We start from the raw sequence: 21,813 nt of genomic DNA on the forward strand, positions 1-21,813 counted from the left end.
GCAAAAAGAAAGAAATGAACAAAACGATGGAATTTCCGGAATTGTTGATAAGGTAGCGCAGATATGAAAACAGCCCGAAGCCGCCGAAGCCCAGAGGGAGCCGGTGGGGAAGGAGAATGGGGGTCTCTCGGGTACACATTCATGCACCTTGCAACTGAAAAAGATACTTCAGGGGCTGCGTGTGTGCATGTGTGTGCGGGTGTGTGTGTGTAAGGGCTTGCGTTCAAAATTAAGCCTTTGAATTAAATTTAAAAGAACGTAGGTAAATAAAAGGAGAGAAAAGGCAAATCGTTGCATGGAGTGCGAGTTAATGGTTAACCCGACGCCGAGGTCGGCACCCCTCGTTCCCGCGCGAGGCCATCCCCACTCGCCCGTCACGTCCCGCTGTCAGGCCCGCGGCTGCAACGCCAGCGCCAGCCGGGCTCCAGGGCCACCCAAGAGGTCGGCCGGCGGCCCCTGGCCTCTGCTGTCCCCGAGAGGACCGTTCCGGAGGTTTGTTCTAGTTAAAGCTGGAGGGTTTCTGTCTTGTTTGCTTTTTTTCTCACTTTAGTGACTCTTGGTTTGTTATCATTTGTGTTATTTATCTTACGGTTAAACTGTAAGCCTCGGTTGCATCACCGGCGCCCCGAGAAACCTCCTCCCGCGGGCCCGCTGGGCTTTCGTCCCCAGGCAGCGGTGGCCGCTGGCCAGGCCGGGCGATGCTGAGGCCGGCGCGGGTCTCAGAAGGGAACTGGACACGGGGACCTCAAGGGGACGCCAGGTTCGGGGTGCAGGTGCTCCTTCTGGAAGCCTGGGGGTGGCCCTGGCCGGGTCAACTGCCACCAGGTCCTGGGCTGGATTCGCAAACCTGTGGTCGCAGGGGAGGTGGGCGGGTGGACCCTCCCTCTGCTCTCCCGGGACGTGTCAGCAGTGTGGCCTCTGCGCCCTCGCGTCTCATGCTGTCCCTACGCCGCCCCACTCTGCCCCTCGCTGTCCCACTCTGTCCCTTACGGTCCCACACTGCCCCTCGCTGTCCCACTCTGTCCCTTGCTCTCCACACTGCCCTTGGTGTCCCATGTGTCCCCTGCTGTCCCTCACTACCCCACTCTGTCCCACTCTGCCCCTTGCTGTCCCACTCTGTCCCTTGCTGTCCCACTCTGTCCCTTACGGTCCCACTCTGTCCTCTGTCCCTTGCTGTCCCACTCTGTCCCTTACGGTCCCACTCTGTCCTCTGTCCCTTGCTGTCCCACTCTGTCCCTTACAGTCCTTCTCTGTCCCTTGCTCTCCCACTGTCCCTTGCTGTCCCACTCTGTCCCTTATGGTCCCACTCTGTCCCTTACGGTCCCACTCTGTCCTCTGTCCCTTGCTGTCCCACTCTGTCCCTTACGGTCCCACTCTGTCCTCTGTCCCCTGCTGTCCCACTCTGTCCCCTGCTGTCCCACTCTGTCCCTTGCTCTCCACACTGTCCTCGTTGTCCCAGGTGTCCCCGGCTGTCCCTCGCTACCCCACTCTGTGCCACGCCTGGCCCTCGCCGTCCCCCCCACGCCACGGCCCGCGGGCACCGTGCTGACCGCGGCGGACGCGGGAAAACACGCAAAAACCGTCCCCGCGGCTGGAAACGCCGGGAAACCACGCGCGAGGCGCGGCGCCCCCTGGGGGTGAGGCGGGACCGCGGCCCGCTGCCCGCCCGCCGCTGGGGAAAGGCCGGCAGAAGGCGGCCCCGCGCTCGGCCGCGGCCCCGGGCGCCTCCCGCGGGAGACAAAGGCGGGCTCCCCGCGGGGCGCGAGACGCCAGGGGACGCCCGCGCGCGCCCCGGCCGCCGGCATCGCCCCTTTAAGGGGCCGGCGGCCCGGATTGGCTGCCCGGGGGCAGGGGCGGGGCCTGACGTCACGGCCCGCTCTCTGGAGCTTATAAAGGCGGGCGGCCGCGGCCCGGCGACGGCGGCCGAGTGCGAGCGGGGAGCGCGAGCGGGGAGCGAGCGGCTGGCGCCTGCGCGGTGTCCGGCCCCCGAGCCGCGGCGCTGAGCCAGCCGGGACGGACATGCGCGGGAGGGCGCCGTGGGGCAGCCGCGGCTCCGCGGGGTAAGGGGCCTGCGGGCTGGGGGCGGGGAGGGCGGCGCCGCGCCCCCGCCGCTAGGGGCCGCGGGCGGCTCGGGGCGCTGGGCGGGTCCCCGGGCGCGGAGAGGGTCGCGGGGCGCGGAGTCTCCCCGGGACGGACCGACGGGCTGACGGACGGACGGAGGGAGGGAGGGAGCGAGGGAGGAAGGGGTCGGCCCGGGTGGCGCGGCCGGGCCTGGGGGTGCCCCTCGCCTCGCCGGCCGCGCACCGGGCACCCGGACGCGCCTCGGCCCCGAGACGGCTGCGGGGGGCGCGGGAGCGGCGCGCGGGGCTGTGCGCGCGCCCCTGCCCACAATGGGGCTGCGGCTCCGGGGCGCCCGGCGCCCGCCCGCCCGCCCTGGAGCCCCGCGCGGCGGCCGGCGGCCGGCGCCCGTTCGTCCCGCAGCCCCGCGCCCTCCGCGCCGGGGGACGCGCCCGCCCGAGCCCCGCGCCGCCCGGGAGGAAGCGGGCGGCCGGCGCCCCGCGCAGCGCGAGCGCCCATTGGGCACCTCCCGGTACGTGTGTGTTTGCATCGCGGCCGCGGTGCGGGCCGACGGCTCCGCTCCCGTGATTGGTGCCGTCCGGGTGCTCGCTGAGTCTTTATTAGGGTTTCGTCATTGCTTGAAAGAAACCAGTCTCTGAGCTGATAAAAAATATGAATAGATTGTTAGTCATAAACTTAAGTGCAGTCAGAATAGAGACTGTAGCTTTAAAAGAGATGTGTTGGTGACTTTAGGTACACCTGCAACACAGGTAGGGCAGGACTGGTTTCCAGGCAACTGTCAGGGGTGAAGAAAGGTGAGGCTGGAACGCTTTTTTTTTCTTTGGAGGACGAGTGTTCTGCACAGTTTTGAGCTTTGACAGGTCTGCGAGGGTGCAGTGGGGATGTGTGAGTTGAGGCTGAAACACCCAAGGGTCACCATGCCTAGTCTGGCCTTTTTTTAAAACTGCTTTTCTTTCTTTTTTTTGTCTGCATGTCTTGTAATTATACAGTTTTTAAGTGACGTTGTCTTTAAACACATCAAAGACCAGCTAGGCACCCATTTCAGGAAATGACCAGATTTTGGTAAGACCAAAAGAAAAGTTGGTTTCATGTTAACATGCTGACTCTGACTGTTAGAAGTATGTTAATGACCAAGCTCTTTTTTGGAGAGAAATACATTCAGGCTTTACGTGGACTTCAGCACGCAGTCATTCCCTTCCCTTCACACGAGTTTGTCCTCCGCTGTGCTCCGGGGGCTACTTGCTAATAGGTCACAGAGGTCTTGAACTAACAATTTCTAACCAGGCACATACTAGATTGTAAACTCCTTAAGGGCAGTAACTCTGCCTTGTACGGCTTCTGTCTTACGCACCCTTGCACATAGTTAATGGTTGATAAATAACTGCACGAGAGCACATTTTAGATTTTAAAGCTCAGCAGGATTGGATCAGTCACTGATAAGGGTCGCAAAGCAAAATCTGTTGTTTAATGACTGTTAGGAAATGCCCCAATTATTCATATTTTGATAGTAGGTAAAATTACTGTTTCAATTAATTGTTTTTCCTACTTTCAGCTCACAAAAGCTACTGGTCACTCTTTTCTATGAGATTTAATAATTATACTGTAGACTTTGAGTTTTTGTGTGAAAATAACTCTTAACTGCCGTTTCTCAGAAGCTGAACCAGATAATCCTTCCTTCCTACCAATACCGATGGTAGCTTTTAAAAGCAAGTTGCTAAATTACAGGTACAATCGAACATGCTTGAAACTGACCTGAATGTCTACATACCATCAGGTTGCTTTAGAAAGGTGAGCAGAGGAGGGAGGAGGTGGTGCCAGGGTAATTCCAGGAATTTGAATGTCATGGGCTCCCTCTACCAGAGAAACAACTCTGCTCTCAATCTAAATAAATTTGAATGCGTCCATCATCAGGACGGGCTCCTGTAGCATCCTTTAGAGCTGGTGTTTGACCACGCTTTACAGAAGCTAGTGAATAACTCCCTAGATAAACAGAATGCTGTTGTGGCATCCTGGCATTGTTCGCACAGTATAAACACAGGCTTTGTCACAATAGATAAAACGGGAGTTTCGGGGTTCTGAATGTAAGTTTAATAGTGAAGTTAGTTTTCAGGTGGGAAAAAGTTAGTGTCGGCTTCCAACTTCAGAGGGGAAACAAAAGATTCTGTGAGTTGGAGTCATTGTTAATTTAATCCAGTTCCTTATACCATATAATTGGGCAGCATTACTAAAAGGCCAATCTTCAGGGCCTCAGTGAATATATTTTTAAAATAGGGGGCTCTGGCTCCATGGATTATGCCTTTTCAACTCCAGACTTTTGATTCAACAAAATGTTACAGTTTAACAGCGGAAACAGTAGGAAGGTAAGGATTAGAAAGCAGTGCCCAGCAGCTCTTATTAAAGGCCCCCGAATGGGAAACTGCACTAGTGAGACTGTCTAAGTACTGCTGCTCCCGCGCATGGAATGCCCGTCTAACTCTCCCCATGGCCGCCTCTTTTCCATCCTCTGGATTTTATTTAGAAAGTCCCCTGCGAGGGGCCTTCCCTAACCACCCGCATAAGTGGTTCTCCTGCCTCCTTGCAAGCACCCACAGTCTGAAAGTGCTGCTTTTCCTGTTGTCTCTCTCACTAGTTTGATTTTTTTAAAAAAATATGTTTTTATTGATTTCAGAGGGAGGAAGGGAGAGGGAGAGAGAGCTACAAACATCAGTGATGAGGGGGAATCATCGATCAGCTGCCTCCTGCACGCCCCCTACTGGGGATCGAGCCCGCAACCCAGACACATGCCCGGACCGGGAATCGATCCGTGACCTCGTGGTTTGTGGGCTGTTGCTCAGCCACTGAGCCACACCGGCCGGGCCCTAGTATGGCCCTTCATCAGGCGGCAGCCACATCCCTTTCACCTGGCATAGTATCTAGTCCAGAATAAGCATTTGATAACTATTTGTGAAAGTAAGTAATTCTTGCCGTCTAAGAATCCGTGAGCTAAGCACTATGAGTTGAGTTACTGTTTTTATATCTGCATCCGACTAACGCTTAGGTCTTGAGCATTTCACATAGCTGTCCTTTGCATCAGTTTCCCCATTTATAAACAAGAATGTTGGAGGGGAAAGGTGGTCACCAAAATGAAGCTCCTGTGGAAAGGAGAGGCAGGGAGAGTGCAGCGAGGAAACGCTGGCTTCCAGGGCAGAGGCGCCAACAGGAAGCGGTCACTTCATTTCCTCGTCTGTGAAATGGAGACTATAATCCCTGCCTCTTCTTACAGGGATGTTGTGGGGATCAAATGAGATAATGTGTTAGAAAGTGCTTTGTGATTTGTCGAGTGCTTTATAAATACAAGATACTCTATTATTAAATGCCCATAGCAAGTGCCCAGTGGACGCTCTAACCATTGAGCAAACTGGCCGAGCAACCCACCCTTTTCAGAGGATAAATAGGCAGGAGAATTTGAGGGGAGATGAAGTACAACCGGAACTTGCGTAGGCTAAGGGTTACCCAAGAAAAACTAGCACGAAGCCGGAAATTCCTGAAAAGTCTTGTGTGAGCCACCCTTTCGCCTGAGCATTGTAGTGGGCCAGATCTCACCGGGCTTAGGTGCCCAAGGGGTTTGCAGAGGGGACGCGCTGGGCAGAGGTTTGACACCAGGCGCTCTGGCTTAAGTCTTGGCCCCACCACTCGCCAGACCCTCCCCAGACGTGACCCTGACCAAGTCAGTCGCTGAACTAGGCCTCCAGTTCCTCATCTGTAATTGAGGGTAGTCACAGGAGCCCATCTGCTACGATTCTTGAGGATTAAAGAAGTTAGTATATGTAAAGCACTTAGGACAATGCCCGCCAGGTAAGTGTCCGCCTCAGTGTTCACTGTAACAATCTAGGGCTACCCATTGGGTGACTTAAATGCTCATAAGAAAATTCGAAGTTGTAAAGATTTGCTTCCCATCATTAGACCACTGTGCTTGTTGTTAAGTTAGCGTTCACGTATCTCTTACAGTTAGGAATCTATTATGTGTATGTCTAAAAGGATTAATATTTTTCCATCCTGTGCGTGTGTTGCCACTGATGCTGGTGCTCTGTAGGAAAAGGGCAGGACAAAAGGACAGGCCTGTGAGGTTGTGTAGGAGACCGAGGGGTCAGAAGGCGATTGGCGACGGTGGCAGTGGAACGAATAGGTTTTTTATTAGCTGGCCATTTCTTAATACTAAGCAAGAAAATATTCCGAATTATTCAAGAAATTATGTCACTTAGCTTTGATTCTGACAGTCCAAGGATAAATTATTTCCATGGTTGCCTCAGTTTTTACCCTGTACAAATGGGCCATTATGTCCCAGGCACATTGAGGAGGGATGGCCGTCCGCACCGCATCCAACTATCTTTACCGAAACCGTCAAGTTTAGCTTGACTTCATGCAAGAGTATTTTAATTACATTTTATTGACACAATACAACTATTTTAAAGTCACCTACGCTTTTAATGTGAAGGCTGTTTACGGTAGGGTGCAACAAAAGGAATTTTCCTAACTTGCGGGCCCCTCCTTCCCTTCCCCAAGTCCTAGCCTATTAAAAACCCGGGAAAAACCCTGACTTGGGGCCTTTGATTTCGAAGTCTTTTGCTTTTAGTAAATACTGTCATAAACACTGAATATGTAGATGGATACCAAACGAGTGAGTTTTCTCATGTCATTAATAAAAATCACAATTCTATAGAAAGCTCATCTGAACATTCAGTGTCACATGGCTTCAGACAGAAATCTTTTGTTTTTACTTTAGAGATTTTTAAAATGCAGAAAACATGCAGGTGTTGGTTTATTTGGGGAGGGTCTAAAATCATGGGATTTGTCATGTTCCTAAATCAGTTTTGTTTTTTACACATTTTGCCTCTAAATATAGTTCCCTTCTATCTCCCTGGGTATGGGAATAGTTATGTATGTAATTGTTAAATGCAGCTGAAAAGACCATTTATCACCCTGAACAAACAGAAATCAGGTTCTAAAACCAGATTTGAAAGAAGGAAATTACATCACACTTTTAAATAAGGAAGCACTGGGCAGAACTGGATGAGTCGAGTGACAAAAATGTGCCCCTCCTCCTCTTGTGGGTTGCTTCTCAGATTTATTAATGAGATCTGGTGGCCAGGTAAGCAGATCTAGGTTATTGTCTTAAGGTAGCCTGGTTTTTTCAAACAGTTTCAAAGAGACTGTCCTCAAGGTAAAGTTCACCTTAATAAAGGATGTGTAAAGACAGTGCTTACTGGTGTAGCTTTTCTGTTTTGTTTCTTTAACAGCGAAAACACAGTAGGTGTGTTAAAATCCAGAAGCGATAACATATGAGAGAAGGGGAAATTCAGAGTTTCCGGAAAGCACTCCCCTGATTGTCTTCAGTAAATATACAGTAACAGAAACTAATTTAGCTTATATTTTTACCCGGTCTTCAAACTGTCCACTTTGGATTTTGGAAAGAATTTAATGAGAATTGCCTGCTATATCCTGAACATATCCCTTACAATCCTGTTTTTTCCCTTAGTATATGTGAATCTTTCATATAATTACTTTAAAAAAGAGAGAGAGATTTTCTCTCAGTGTCCACTTAGTAACTATTTATTAGAAATGAATGGTGCCAGGATCTCCAGGGGGAAACAGGCCCTGTGCTAGAAGGTTTGGAGGATGGGAAGGGAGTGGGGCCCAGCACAGAACAGGCTCTGCTCACACCCTCGGGGAGCAGGTGGGCTAAGAGCTGGCCCTAGAGGAGCAGCTCCACCAGATGTGGGGGGAGAGGCTGGTAGGCTGGGGCCCCGTGTGGAGGCCTTTGTGCGGCCTGAGGCGCGCAGTCGGAAGGTGTGCGGTTGGGCCGGGGCTCGGGAACACTGATCCAGCGCTGAAGCGCGGGTGGGCCGGCGTTTCGGACCCGAGCCGAGGGGTGCCAGTGCGCGGGCGGAGGTGGGCTTGGGACCGCATAGGCCCGGACCACGGAGCTGGGGAACTGAACTAGATGGGCTGTGACTCAGGCTAAGAATGGTGCCTCTAGGAAAGTGCCATCCTCCCAGACCAGTGATTTTCAACCTTTTTCATCTCACCGCACATGTAAACGAATTACTAAAACTCTGCGGCACGCCAAAAAATATATTCTATATTTCCCGATCTGACCAAAGGAAAAAAAGGAATACTTTTGATTCACTCACACTGGACGGCTATTGTTGTGCTGGCTGTTGTCATTTTTTTTTACAATCTCAGGGAAAAGAGGTCAGTGCCCCTGACTAAATAGTCAGGTATTGCATGTTTTAAAAATTCTTGTGGCTCACTGGGTGAAAATCGCTGTCTTAGACCCTGAACTGGTTTGGGACGGTGTGAAGTAAGTGACAGGAGTTCGGTTTGTAGAGCTGGGGACACCAGAGGACCACCCAAGTGCAGAGATAGTCACCAGACAATGGGAAATGCTAAGAGGAAGCTTGAGCCAGGGCTGGAGTCAAGATTCTGGGCTGTCTGTGCCAAGTTGAAGGGTCAGAACTTGGAGTGGTGTAAGGATCTAAAAGGACCACCTCAAGAAGCATGGTTTTGCAGAGGGGGGGGTGTCTCTTGAATGGAAAAAAAAAAACCAAGTGATATTTTAACGGGAAAAAGTTCACATCTGGGGATTGGTGTGTGTGTATGTGCATATATATATATATATATATATATATATATATATATATATATATATATATTTTAACAGAGAGAGGGAGAGAGAGAAACATCAATGGTGAGAGAGTTGTCATTGATCGACTGGGGATTGAGCCCGCAACCCGGGCATGTGCTCTGACCTGGAATCGAACTGTGATCTCCTGGATCCTAGGTCAATGCTCAACCGCTGAGCCACGCTTGGACAGGCTGGGATTGGTATTTAACTGCATTTTTGACACACTTAAAAGGCTAAAGATGAGTTCAGGAATTTCAGAAAAGTTATTATGCCCAAGGTTATTTAGATCCTGGTCTGTCCCACGCTGCCTGGATTAACATTGGCTTCCCTATTTCCCTTTCCTAACAATCCCGTCTTGTACTTACAGGTACTAGTTTTCCCTCATAGGTATATTTTTTGTTCTTGTTTTACAAATGAAGTGTAAGGCAGAGCTAGTTTTAGTTATAAGGAAACAAAATTTGAAACACTGCAGCATTGCCTGGCCGGTGTGGCTCAGCGGTCGAGCGTCGACCTAGGATCCAGGAGATCGGGGTTCGATTCCCAGTCAGGACACATGCCCAGGTTGCGGGCTACGCAGCCGATCAATGACTCTCTCTCCCCCTCCTTTCCTCTCTCTGAAATCAATAAAGATATGTTTAAAAAAAAAACCGAAAAAACAGCATTAAATTTCCCTTGAGCAGTGGGTTTTCTTTTTAACCTGAGGCTGACCAAATTGATTGATCCACCCCACCCCACCCCACCCCAGGAGCATGTGGAGCGAATACTTAGAGTTTTGAGAGTGATAAAAAGCATCTCAGGTTTCATGCCCTCAGTTTACCATCTGGGACACATTTTAAAAGTTTGTTCCCAAACCTGTGGCAGGTTGCCCTCTTCGAGTCTACAGTTCGGAGTTATTTTCCAAAAGAAGAGAGCCTAAAATTACACTGCCCTCCTCGCTTCTCCCATGCAGCAAGTAGGACGTGTAGGAAGTTCCGACAGTTTCATAACCGGCCCATTCACAATTCCCCATTGAGATGTGGAGGCAGGTCACCTCTATGAATGCACAAAGGCACGATTGTGGCCAGAAGTGAGCTGGCTCAGTGAACACAATTCTTTTTAGACTAAAAAAATTTTTTTCTTAAGAAAGCTAACAAGTAGGTGATGGAAACAATGAATAAAAAAATAACTTTTTCTAGAACATATAAATAATTTTAAGGGGCCATTGAAATGTAAGTTTAGGATCGAGGCGATTTCAGCAGAGGCCACAGTTACACAATCGTTCTGTTGAAAGCTCAGATTGAGATGGCATTAGGAGGCCGCCACACAGTAATTACTAGTCCTTGCTGGCCTGCGGACAGGTGGGGGTTGGGCTGCAGGATGCCCACAGCGCTGGCTTCCCTGGTGGGACAAGAGGCCCCCGCGTGCTTGCCCACCGCTGCGCACCATGTTCTTCCTGCCTGGCTCCTCGTTTTCCTGCTGCCGAAGACACTTCCCCTGTAGTCCTGCCAGTGCTTGCAGAGTGCCTGGCAATGATCCTAACAATTGGTTTTTAAACTGTTATATAGCTTTACTGAATTCAGGTAAAGAAAGGAAAACACATTTGCTTCATTTCAATGATCTAAAAACCTACCTTCAAAAAAAAAAAAATCTCCCAAAAATTCAGATTTACTAAATGATGGGGTTTTTTTTCTGTTCTCAATCACATATCTTTGAGAGGCCAACTAAAGGGAAGTAATGCTTCACTCTTTGAAATACTATTTAAATACTGTTTTAAATTTATTTAAATGTCTGACTAGTGTGGCAAAACAGCTGACTTTGGGAAAGTAACAAGCTGAGAATCAGTGACTGGGGTGACCCATCCTCACTCTGACACTCCAACATGACTGTCTCTCCATTCCTTTTATGTGGAAAAAACAATTTTTAGCTTAAAAAACAACCTGTGCCTTATACATTTTATACATTCAGTTGAGACCGATGATAATATTAGATGGTATTGTACAAACATTCACTTACTGAGCTCCCGCAGTGTTCCAGGCAGCCGTGGTTCATGGTTGGAACATAGCCTCTTATCTGAGCTCAGTCTAGTAGGAGGTGACAGATTTGTCCCTGAAACAAAGTCCTCGGCACCCCAGCTCTCAGTAGGTGTACACACTTTTGGTGAGAATGAAAGCATTATAAATCTAGATGCCTGCATCTCAAAAGGGGTCAGTGATACACACATAGTGGGCAGGTTAGGTCCTAAACCACAGATTAGCTGAAGACAGAGCCGAGATAGATGCTGAGTAACATAGGCATTGATGCTATAATGAATAATAAAAGTAAAGTTAAAAAGAGGCTCTGGGGCCCTGGCCCATGCGGCTCAGGTGATTGGGCGTCTTCCCAGGCACCAAAAGGTCGCTGGGACAGTTCCCCAGGTTGTAGGTTCGGTCCCCAGTTGGTGTGCATACCAGAGGCAACCGATAGATGTTTCTCTTTCTCTCCCCCTCAAATCAATAAAAACAATAGAGAGAGAGAGAGAAGGGCTCTGGGGTAACCTCTGACAAGGGAGAGGGATTCCTGAAAGTTGAGGACTTGCTAGGTTAAGGAAAACTGTACTCCTGGCAGGTAGCCCTGCCTTGCAGCTGGGCACCTCAGAGGAGAGCGTGAAGGATGTGCCTTTACGTTTGTCTCTGAAGGGGAAGGGGGAGCTGTCCCAGACTGCCACCAAAGCCAGTCATCTTGCAGAACTTGATTTTTACGGGATAATAGAAACTAGTGTCTTCCTATATTCCTTTATTCTTGAACAAGTAATCACTGGGGAATTTGTCTTCCCGGGGCCAGCCCTGAAATAGAGAATCCAAATAAATGCTGGGCAGTGGGCTAGTGAGGTGCCGCGTGTAGGCTCTGTCGTCTGGTGCAGGCGGCGGGTCCTCGTGACTGTGCCTCTGCGGTGGGGCCCCGGTCATTTCTGAAGGTCGGGCCGTGGGAGCTCAGGGCCAGCGGGGCTGCTGCGCATCTGCGGCCCCGCCACGAGGTCTGCTCTCCCTGGCCACGGGTTATTTCTCACTTTGCTCAGAACATTGCAAATCTTGGATCAGGACTTAGGAAAAAAATTACTTTTACTGTCCACATTTAAGTACCCTCACGAGGAGTAAGAATGAATGCAAACATGTCAGAATTAAGCGAGTCTGCAACCAAGTTTCTCTGCTCAGCATCCCCGGGATTCTTTAGGATTAGCTATTTGTGGGTATTTCGAAACTTTCCTGTACCCTCTCATCCCTTCTTTATCCCTCCAGGGACCGAAAGCTGCTGGCTGACTGACAAAGCCCTCAGATCCTCGTGTGAGACACAATGTCAACCGCAGGAGTTGCTGCCCAGGAGATTCGAACCCCGTTGAAAACTGGGCTTCTGCACAATGGCCAGGCCATGGGGAACCTGAACACGTGCTGGGGCAGTCGCCGGGAGTTTGAAAAGTAAGTGTGAGACGTGATGCTCGGACCCGCTCAGTGAGCGAACAAAACGAGATGGACAGTGCCGTCGCTCCTTGTTTCTGACCAAGATGTCTTTGCTGTATTTCAGTAACTTTTTAAACCTTGACCCAGTAACCATGGCCTACAATCTGAAGTCGACCGCTCAGGCGCACCTGATGTCTCTTGGTATGTGTCCTGCAAATCCGGGGAGTCTGCCTGGGAGAGGAAGGTGGCAGCGGGCTGTTAGCGTGTCCTCCATTCTTACTTTTTAAATGAGGGAACAACCTGAACGACTTCCAACAATAGTCTGACCCCTGGTGGCAACAGATTCTGAAGATAACCTTGATCTTTCTAAACTATTGTCCCTGATCCCAAGTCACTGGTTCCCAACTAGATCTACTTGTGGAAGTTCAAGAATTAAGTTCTAATCCCAGCCACGATACACACCTAACTTTTAGAAACCTCAGGCAAGACCTCTCGTCTTCCTTACTAGTACTGACTGCCTGTTTTAAAGGGATAAAATAGCCCGGCAGGTGTGTCTCAGTGTTGCGCCTCAGCCCGCGCACTGGGAGGTCGCCGGTTCGGTTCCCGGTCAGGGCACACGCCGGGGTTTCGGGCTCGATCCCCACAGAGGGTGTGCAGGAGGCAGCCGATGTTTCTGTCTCTTCCTTTCCCTTCCTCTCTACCTAAAATCAATAAAAACTTTTTTTTTTTTGAAGTGATAAAGGAGTATAAATGTTGATAAAAACTTAGGAAGGTGTGTGATACACCGTATAGTGCTTATTACGTGGACATTATGTTCCTTAGGTTGTTGTCGAGAGCTACTTGTCACATTGCCAGCAAGGCCACTCACTCGCAGGGTTACGGTGCTAGCCGAGGGCCTCCTTCTCCCAGTGCCCTGCGCCCCGCGTGTGGTCGCGTCTCTCCAGTGACGAGGCTGCTGTAGTGTGGTATTCATGGAAATTATAGGCTGTTCATCATCTGCAAATTTTGCACATGTCACAGAACCTGCCTGGGGTGTGTGGGTGTGTGCCGTGCACATGTCCAGGGGAGATAGAAGAGATAGTTTGTTCTTTGAACCAGATCATGTGCGTTAACAATCTCCTGGGCTCTAATTACACCTGTGGTGTGGCGCGGTGCTCTCAGCCCGTCGCTGGGGTTGAGGCGGCAGCCCTGGGAGGGCAGGCGGCGGGGCTGTGCCCACACCAGGGGGAGCCCTGCTGCCCCTTTACTAACCTCTCTGTCCTTTCCAGGGCGCGCCTCGACATCTGCTCCGACGAATGGCCACCGCTTTGCCGAGCATGGCCCTTCTAAGAAGCCCAGCCTGCCCCCTCTCATCCTTCCCCCAAGTGAAAGCTTGGGACCCCACAGTGAGGATCAGGTTGTATGTGGTCTTAAGAAACTCTCGGTGAATGGGGTGTGCACCCCCACCCCTCCGCTCACACCCATGAAGAATGGCCCGTCCCCCCTCCCCTGCGCTGCGCTCTGCGAGCGGGGCTCCAGGCCCCTTCCCCCGCTGCCCATCTCTCTGGACGACACGGACTGTGAGGTGGAGTTCCTCACCTGCTCCGACACGGACTTCCTTCTGGAAGACCGCGCAACTCCTGAGTTCAAGTACGGCGGGCCCGGCCGGCGGAGCTTCCGCGGGTGCGGGCAGATCAACTACGCCTACTTTGAAACGCCCACGGTTTCCGTGGTGGACCTCAGCCAGGCCCCGGAGCAGAGCGCAGGCGGGCGGCACGCAGACCCTCCTCCGCCGCAGAGCCACCGAAGGCTGCGGAGGTCTCATTCGGGCCCAGCCGGGTCCTTCCACAAGCCAGCCATAAAGATACACAGCTACGTGCACAGAGCTTCTCCAAACTCCGATGAAGACAAACCCGAGGTCCCCCCCAGGGTCCCCATTCCTCCCAGGCCCTTGAAGCCAGATTACAGAAGGTGGTCGGCGGAGGTTACCTCCAGCACCTACAGCGATGAAGACAGGCCTCCCAAAGTGCCACCAAGAGAACCTTTGTCACGGAGTAACTCCCGCACGCCGAGTCCGAAAAGCCTTCCGTCTTACCTCAACGGGGTCATGCCCCCCACGCAGAGCTTTGCCCCCGACCCCAAGTATGTCAGCAGCAAAGCTCTGCAAAGGCAGAACAGCGAGGGGTCTGCCAGTAGGGTTCCCTGCATCCTGCCCATCATTGAAAATGGGAAGCAGGTCAGTTCCACACACTATTACCTCCTACCTGAGAGGCCGCCCTACCTGGACAGGTACGAAAAGTTTTTCACGGAAGCCGAAGAAGCAGACACGGGCTCACAAGTGCAGCCGTCACCTGCCGACGGCAGTGTCCTCGCAGCCGCGGAAAAGCTGGACTCAAAAGCCAAAGTGGATCCGGGTGGCCCCGTGAAGCGTAAACACTTGTCCTACGTGGTTTCTCCGTAGACTCCGGGGTCACCGTTCGGCCGAGGTTCCACGAGAGCAAATGGCTCTCGAGCAATTTCCCAGTTTGACTGAGGCTCACGGGAAAATGTTTCAGGTGCAGAAAAACTGTTGAACTCTGTAAAGAGAGAGGTTGAGAGGTGCTGTTATGCTGAGGATCCCGGGTTTCGCTCGCCTTGGAGAAAATTCTGTCCAAATCTGTGAAGACGTGAGGGCGGGGAGGGGGGCAGTCGGGGAAGCCTTCACACACGCATCCGTCCTATGCCTATCTATAAACTCGGGGTGGCCCGAGTGGCAGGTTAACCGTTAGCTCCTGTCGTAGAGTGGTATGTATTCAGAATGACAGAAACTCACGCTGGACAGTGACTCCTGAGAGACTGAAAATTGGGCAAGCGGGAGAGAACACAGTATTTAGATCAGAATCATAAAAAATTATTTTTGCTTAGTAAGTTTGAAGATTTCTGGCTCTTTGGTCTGTTATATTTTGTTTGATTTATTTTGCAGCCTTTTCCATGGGAACGGGGCGGGGGGGGGAATGTCCTTACTGTGGCTGTACCTGCCTAGTTTAAAAACCATCCCAAGACCTAAAGACTTCCAGGCGTCACTCCCTGTTTCGCTGAGGGGAGGGCTAGCAGTTTATTCGGCAACCACATTTCCACCTGTACATGTCTCACATCTTGAAAAATGAGAAGATGATAGAGCATTTTCCTTACAATTCCGGCTTTGTTCCACCCACTAAAACGGCCCACTGTCGCACATGCCTTACAGAAACAGTGGGGCGCAGTGGACTCAGCAAACTGTTCACCCGTGTCTAGAATGTCACTTTCAAACAATAATGAAACACTTAGCTATGTGATTGAGAGTTACTGTGTGGGGATGTGTGTTTTGGGGGGTTTTTTTAGACTTAATAAACAAATACAACACAAGCTGGCCTTGTGTTGCTGGTTCCTACTCAGTATTTCCTTTTTAAGTAAAACACTCTGACCAAGAGCGCACTACGTCTTAATATCAGAGGTCACATCAGCACCGTCTGCTTTTTAAATCCCTCAGCTGGCTGCTTCCCCCTTTCCGCCGCCCCCCGCTCGCTCCCCGCGCCCGCTTCTGCGTATTTATCTCGCAGCCCATCCGCTGGGCTCCGCCAGCCTGCGCCCCCCGGCTCGCGCCGCTCCTGCTCACACCGCCACAGCTTCGCGTATTTATGGCGCACAGCTGGGCACAGAAGAGAAGGTGCTTCCTAACAGGTGCATTACCGCAGTGCTCGCAACAGTTCACACAAGCTGTTTACAGTTTCAACTGCTGGATGATCATCTGAGCTATTTAAAGCTGATACTTTAGTCTGAACTAAATGAAGGTTAAAACATGCTTTAGAAAAATGCACTGATTTCTGCATTATGTGTACAGTATTGGACAAAGGATTTTATTCATTTTTGTTGCATTATTTTGAATATTGTCTTTTCATTTTAATAAAGTTATAATACTTATTTATGATACTGTTAACAATGTTTCTTGCCTAAACTCTCACGGCCTCAGGTGGGACACAGACCAGAGAGGGTGGCTCCACAGGGGGGCTGTGCGTCCCCCAGCCCTCCAGAGGCACAGCCTGTCCCCATGGGTGTCTTAAGTGCGTGCAGTGTTTCCGCTACTTTATCAGCATCTTTTTTTTTTTTTTTTTTTTTGCCTTTTGTCCCCCCTCACTGCCTTTCTTTGTATTGTGGTGGAAACTATAAAGATAGTCATAGCCTAATTTTTAACTCATGTAGTAAGATTAGATCCACGTTTGCTTCCCTTTCCTTCGGGATTTCCCTTGATTTTAGGAGAACGTGCATTTTCCTATTTCCGGCCCATGGCAGTTTCTGCTGCCATGCTAATGCCACGTAACTAGAACTCTGCCCATGGCACCATTTGCCAGCTCAATCCTCAACCAGCACACTGAGCAAAGTGCTCTCTAAAGCATTCTCATTGCTCAGCCTCGTCCTGCCAGCTGCCACTGGTGCACTGTTGAGTTCTCTCCTAGAGCCAGGTACTCTCTAGGAACTGAGTACTGGCCTAAAGTCAGGAAATGGTGGGCTCCAGTCTTAACCCCTCCCATCCCATGGGCAGGATTCCCTTAGCTTCTCTGAGCCTCACATTCCCATCAACGTGGGACCATGCCAGAGCAGGACACAATACCCTGCAAACCCAAGGGATTTGTCATTAGGGACTTGAATGGCAGAAAGCAGAAGCTACGGTCAAGGGGACCCATGAAAGTCAACTCCAGGTTTGGGTATTACATTTAAGTCTTCCCAGGCTGCAATAATCAGTATACATTCCCTGTCTTATTTTTGTTAAATTCCACATGCTAATGGCAGTTTAATCTTGTTTATAGGTTATTTCTCTCTAGGTCTCAAGTGATGTCTTCACTATGTTATGAAAAGTATTATCTTTAAGAGGATGTTTCTTCATTGCGAGGGGCCCTGTTGAGGTCCACTGAGCCTTCCAGAGTGTTTCCTAGTTGGAGAAAAGAGAACTATGTCTGTCTACTGATTCAAGAATCAAAATAATATGTTAATTTTATTTTCGTTCTTAAGTTCACATAATTTATACTTTTTGAGTATACGGAGACTTTTTCTTAAAAATAAGTTCCTAGCATGGTTATTACATATAGTGTTTGTTTTTTTGGTTTTGTTTTTTTTTACTTTTTGAAATAATTTATAGACTCCTAAGAAGCTTCAAAAATAGTACAGAGAGGTCCCCTGTACCCACTCCCCAGACTCCCCCAATAACATCTTACAGTCCATTATCAAAACCAAGCCATTGACAGTCACAATATATACAGAAATAGTTACCATCAAAATGGACTTTGGTCCTACTTTTTAATGTACAAATTAACATTGGCATTCTGCTAGGCATTTTGTGCAAAGCTAATAAAGCTTTCAAAATACGTTGCCACGTAACTACTTGCAGGATACGGTGATGGTAACTGAGAAGATAAACTGATGGTAACTTTGATCTGCCAAGATTTTCTGCAGGATTAATTCGCATTCGCTCGAGTAAAGAGGACTTCCAACTGCGGGTTCGTGAGCAGTGCTTCCTTTAAAGGCCTTCGGGCACACACAGCCTGGAGGTTTCCCGTCGTAAATGTGTCAGCTCATCAGGAAGCCAACCGAGTTTCTCAACCAGGACTAGAGCTTGAGGTATCCTTGTCGTTAGGAAAGTAAGTTGGGCTCAAACTAAGACACTCAGCAACGTGTTTTCTTTGTAGACTGGATGACTGACCGATGTTCTGGCCCTTTCCCTCCACATGAGAGAACTCTTTTTTTTTTTTTTTTTATGTCTTCATTGATTTCAGAGGGAGGAAGGGAGAGGGAGAGAGAGAAACATCAGTGATGAGAGAGTCGCTGGTCGGCTGCCTCCTGCACGCCCCCGACTGGGGATCGAGCCCGCAACCCGGGCATGTACCCTGACCGGGAATCGAACCCTGATCTCCTGGGTCCTAGGTGGATGCTCAGCCACTGAGGCACGCCGGCCGGGCGAGAATCACAACTTTTAAGAGAAGTCCTGGGGATTTATTTGGAGAAAGGTGAGAGAGGCGAGAACAGGGTAAAAGACTGAAATGTGTCCGAACTTGGCTACCTCCCCTTTCGCTCCTTGTCGCTAAGTGAACGAGTGAGACGTGTCTAATGCAGTTGGAGGGCGTGAATTTTCATGCTTCCTCTGCAAGTATCAAACTTTAAGGTACTTCTGCCTAAGCCGCTGAGAATCACTCTGGAAGCGTGTTTAAACAAGCCCAGCTCTGCTTCATGTTATCAGAGCTCAGCGGCCAACATACTTGGCGGGGATGTACTTCTGTCCCCGAGGAAACCCTGCCACCCTGTAACAGCCCCGTTGCTCCTCAGGGTCCGCGCGGCCTGGCAGGGGAGCAGATGGGGTTCGGGGACGGGAGGAGGCTTGGGGACGGCGGGGAAGTACGAGTGTTGACCTGCCTGGCCACTGGGCCGAGGCCTGCCTCCCCCGGCATCGGCGCTGGGTCTGCCGTTCCAGAAAACCGCCAGGAGCCCCAAGCAAGTGAGCCTGCAGCAAGCTCACTACCACAGCATCCACGAGGCCGCCTAAACCTGCAGCTGCTCCGCTCCCTAAGAAGGCCAGGGGAGGGCCCAGTCCGTGGGAGAGAGTGTGCGTGTGTGAGTGCGCCAGTGGTGTCGCCTTGGCGCTGCGTCCTCGCGGACAAAGGCACCACCTTCATTCCTTAGAAATAACTTGGATCCCCGTCAAACATCTTAATCACACGCCTGGCGCGTATGTCACCGGCCGCGGGCGGGGCCGGCGGGCGCCCCGGGCTGCGCGCCCCGCTTGCGTAAAGCTCAGGAGCGTCTCCCTGGCCCGGGGCGCCGCGCAGGAAGCTGCGTCCCGCGTGTGCCAAGCCCGGCTGTCCCGGTGTCCTCGCAAGAGCCAGTGCCCTCCCGCGCGGTTTTCTATTGAGTCATCGATGGATGGCCCCGGCGGAGCAGCAGCTGCCAGGCCCCGAGCCAGGCTCGCCAACGCCGCGGAGGGCACCGCGCACCCACAGCGGCCCAGACGCGTGATAAGACTTGTCTGCGCATCGGCCCGGCCGGGAGCCTCTAATTACACGTCTGGGGCCTGCCGGGGCCCAGGTGCCCGGCTCACATGCTCCAGAACTGTGAAGGCAGCTGGGGCCCGGTTCTCACTGCCCGCGCCGGGGGAGGCGGCGCCCAGCCGTGCGTCACGGCCACACACACGATAATAACCACATTCCAGAGGCAGCAGGAGTCCCCTGAGCCCGGCCGGGCTTTCTTCTCGAGGCGCTGACACCCTTCTCTCTTCCCATCCACGTTCCAAACCCTGCCTTTTCGGAGTTTTCATCTCCACTTTCCAAAAGCTGCTCTGAACTCAGGAGCGCAGAGGGCGTCCCTGCCCGGCCCCTCGGCGCAGTTAGTGTGCAAAAGTGAAACGCGCCCTGTTGCTTTCCCCCGGCCGCCGCCCTGGTTTCCTGCGCACAGTGTCACTTCGGCCAGCGAGGTACCTGGCGTGATGGGACTCGGGTGGACTTAGACTTGCTCCCAGGTGTCTAATTATTAACAGCCACCAGTTATCAAGAACTTGCCGTTTGCCACGGAAAGAAATACTGTCTGGTGATGTCATCGGAATCACCCCGAGAACCAAGCGGCCTCGGTCAAAGGAAAGGACGCTCGGTACAGAGCCCAGGGAGAAAGTCACTGTCACTGGGACCAAACCCGAGGTGGGGACGTGCCGGCCAGAGGCTGGCGGAGGAGAGCGGCCTGTGGGAGTGTCGGCACCAGCTGCCGATCCTGTCGGTAATCAGCTGTGTAGGAGGACTGAGCACAGCAGCCAGAAGTCTGTTGTTGTTGTTGTTGTTGTTTTTGAAGCTGCCCATTTCTTTTTCCCTTCCAAGCTGAGTGGATGCTGAATCAGTTCAGTTGTTCCCTTGGCAAGAACCCACACGCGTTAGCCCGCCACGCGCCATCTGGTCACTGACAGGACCTCGTAAAGAAACTGGTTTATCGTACTGAAACGCCCATTCAAAGCGTTTTCCTCTAAAACCCGCAGCGTCGGTCTGTAGACAACTTCTATCCAGGAAATATTTTCTTAAATTGTATTCTTAAGGATCCTGAGCATTCGCTAATCCCAAAAGACAGTTTTCTGGATACAGAGCTGTCTCTGAACAGCCTGATGGGCCAAAAGAGGTGTTACCATCCACCGGGCATGCATTATAATTCCGTCCTTGCTTAATCTCCACCCAAATGCCCATTTCCATCTATACAAACTCATATTATTCTTTCTGAATCATACATAAACGCCACGCCCTGAGTTGCACATAAAACTGCCATATTATTTACACATCAGTGTCTACCGACACTCGTGGCGGCTGCCTTAGGAGAAGCCCGTTTATATTTTCTGGGAATTGTCCTCTCGCTTCTCTGTACCCGGGTCCGGGCGGGAACGTCCCTGAGAGGTTTTCTTCTAGCACTCGCTAATGTTGAGAGTGTGTTTCCAGCTCCTCCTCTGGCCACCAGTCTTCACGGTGGCGGGCCCTTTCCCCGTAGCCCTGAACCTCAGCCAGGACGAGCTGCACTTTCCAGAGCTGGGCGGACCCCCGTTCCATGGTTCACAGCCAGCAACGCGACTGAGGGGCTACGGAGAGCCCAGCCTTACGAAGCCTCATGCACGCGGCCTCCTGCCTCCCTGCTGAGCATCTCCTGAAAGCTCCTGAAATTCGGAGTAAGTCAACAGGTAAAAACCAAAAATTAATATGGGCACACTGGACCATCTCAGGAATTCATGAGAGGTGCAGAGCAGACAGGCGTGGCCTGGTGGAGAAACAGCATCAAAGGAAAAAGCTAAAATATTCATGGAGATGGCTTCTGCGAAAGGCGTTCCAAGATTCTGAGAAAGCCCTGCGTTTATGGAAATGGAGCAGGAGGGAGCCCGGGGCGGCAGTCAGGGTGGCTACCTGGAGAACCACTTTTGGAGGCTCAGCTTCTCCCCCACCCCACCCCCTGCCTGTGCTAAGCCGGAGTCTGTGCCCACAGGCCACAGCACTGGTGGCAGAGACTCAACAAGGCCCCCGGGGGCAAGAAATCTCTAGGTGAGGTGGAGGGCCCTCCGCACCCAGAGCACCCATCCCGGCTGCACCCTGTCCAGAAGCAAGGTCCTTCCTCTGCCAACCTCTTGGGGATTTTGAAACACAAATATGAGCATAAAATTTAAAATCGCAAAACATTTGGGGAAAATAAATAGCAAGAAAAGCACAAAACTCAATAAATAAAGAGACCAGCACCCACGCAAACATTTCACGGTTGAAGTGATCCTCAGACCTGGGTGGGGAGGGAGGTCAGCTGGTTACAGCATCGTCCCGATTGCCAAGGTCGCAGGTTCAGTCCCCGGTCAGGGCACGAACAAAACCCGACCAATGAAAGCATCAGTAAGTGGAACCACAGATCGATCTTTCCCTCTCTCCCTCTCTTATTCTCTCTCTAAATCAATCAATATAAAAAAATTAAAGTAATTCTCAGAGACTAGACAGAATATTTCATCCATGAGACAAACACAGGCTATTACGAAAAAAGCCAAAGGATAGTAAATGTGAAGGAAAGTTAAAAGGAACTTAGAACCTGACAAGACAGAGCTGGAGAGTCAAAGAAATAATTAAAACATAGTAGAAGAAAACTGTCCAGGTCTGAAGAGAGGTATCTAGGTCTCCA

The 21,813-nt window shown here is 51.1% G+C and overlaps 1 protein-coding gene across 4 annotated transcripts; it reads left to right on the plus strand.

The window, feature by feature from the left end:
• The first annotated feature begins 644 nt into the window (after nucleotides 1–644).
• Nucleotides 645–16,079, plus strand: ERRFI1 (ERBB receptor feedback inhibitor 1). Of its 4 annotated transcripts, none has more exons than XM_081145743.1 (4): nucleotides 645–825; nucleotides 11,998–12,174; nucleotides 12,281–12,357; nucleotides 13,425–16,079. In XM_081145743.1, exons 2-4 carry the CDS (start codon nucleotides 12,053–12,055, stop codon nucleotides 14,594–14,596), a joined length of 1,371 nt encoding a protein of 456 aa, XP_081001869.1. In that variant the 5' UTR covers nucleotides 645–825; nucleotides 11,998–12,052; the 3' UTR covers nucleotides 14,597–16,079. The 4 variants fall into 4 exon arrangements, with proteins under 4 accessions (XP_081001869.1, XP_081001867.1, XP_081001868.1 ...); XM_081145741.1 differs by having other exon boundaries at nucleotides 650–773; XM_081145742.1 differs by having other exon boundaries at nucleotides 650–760.
• The last annotated feature ends 5,734 nt before the right edge of the window (nucleotides 16,080–21,813 follow it).

Source organism: Miniopterus schreibersii, assembly GCF_964146895.1.
Source record: "Miniopterus schreibersii genome assembly, chromosome: 8".
Classification (NCBI taxonomy): Eukaryota; Metazoa; Chordata; class Mammalia; order Chiroptera; family Miniopteridae; genus Miniopterus; species Miniopterus schreibersii.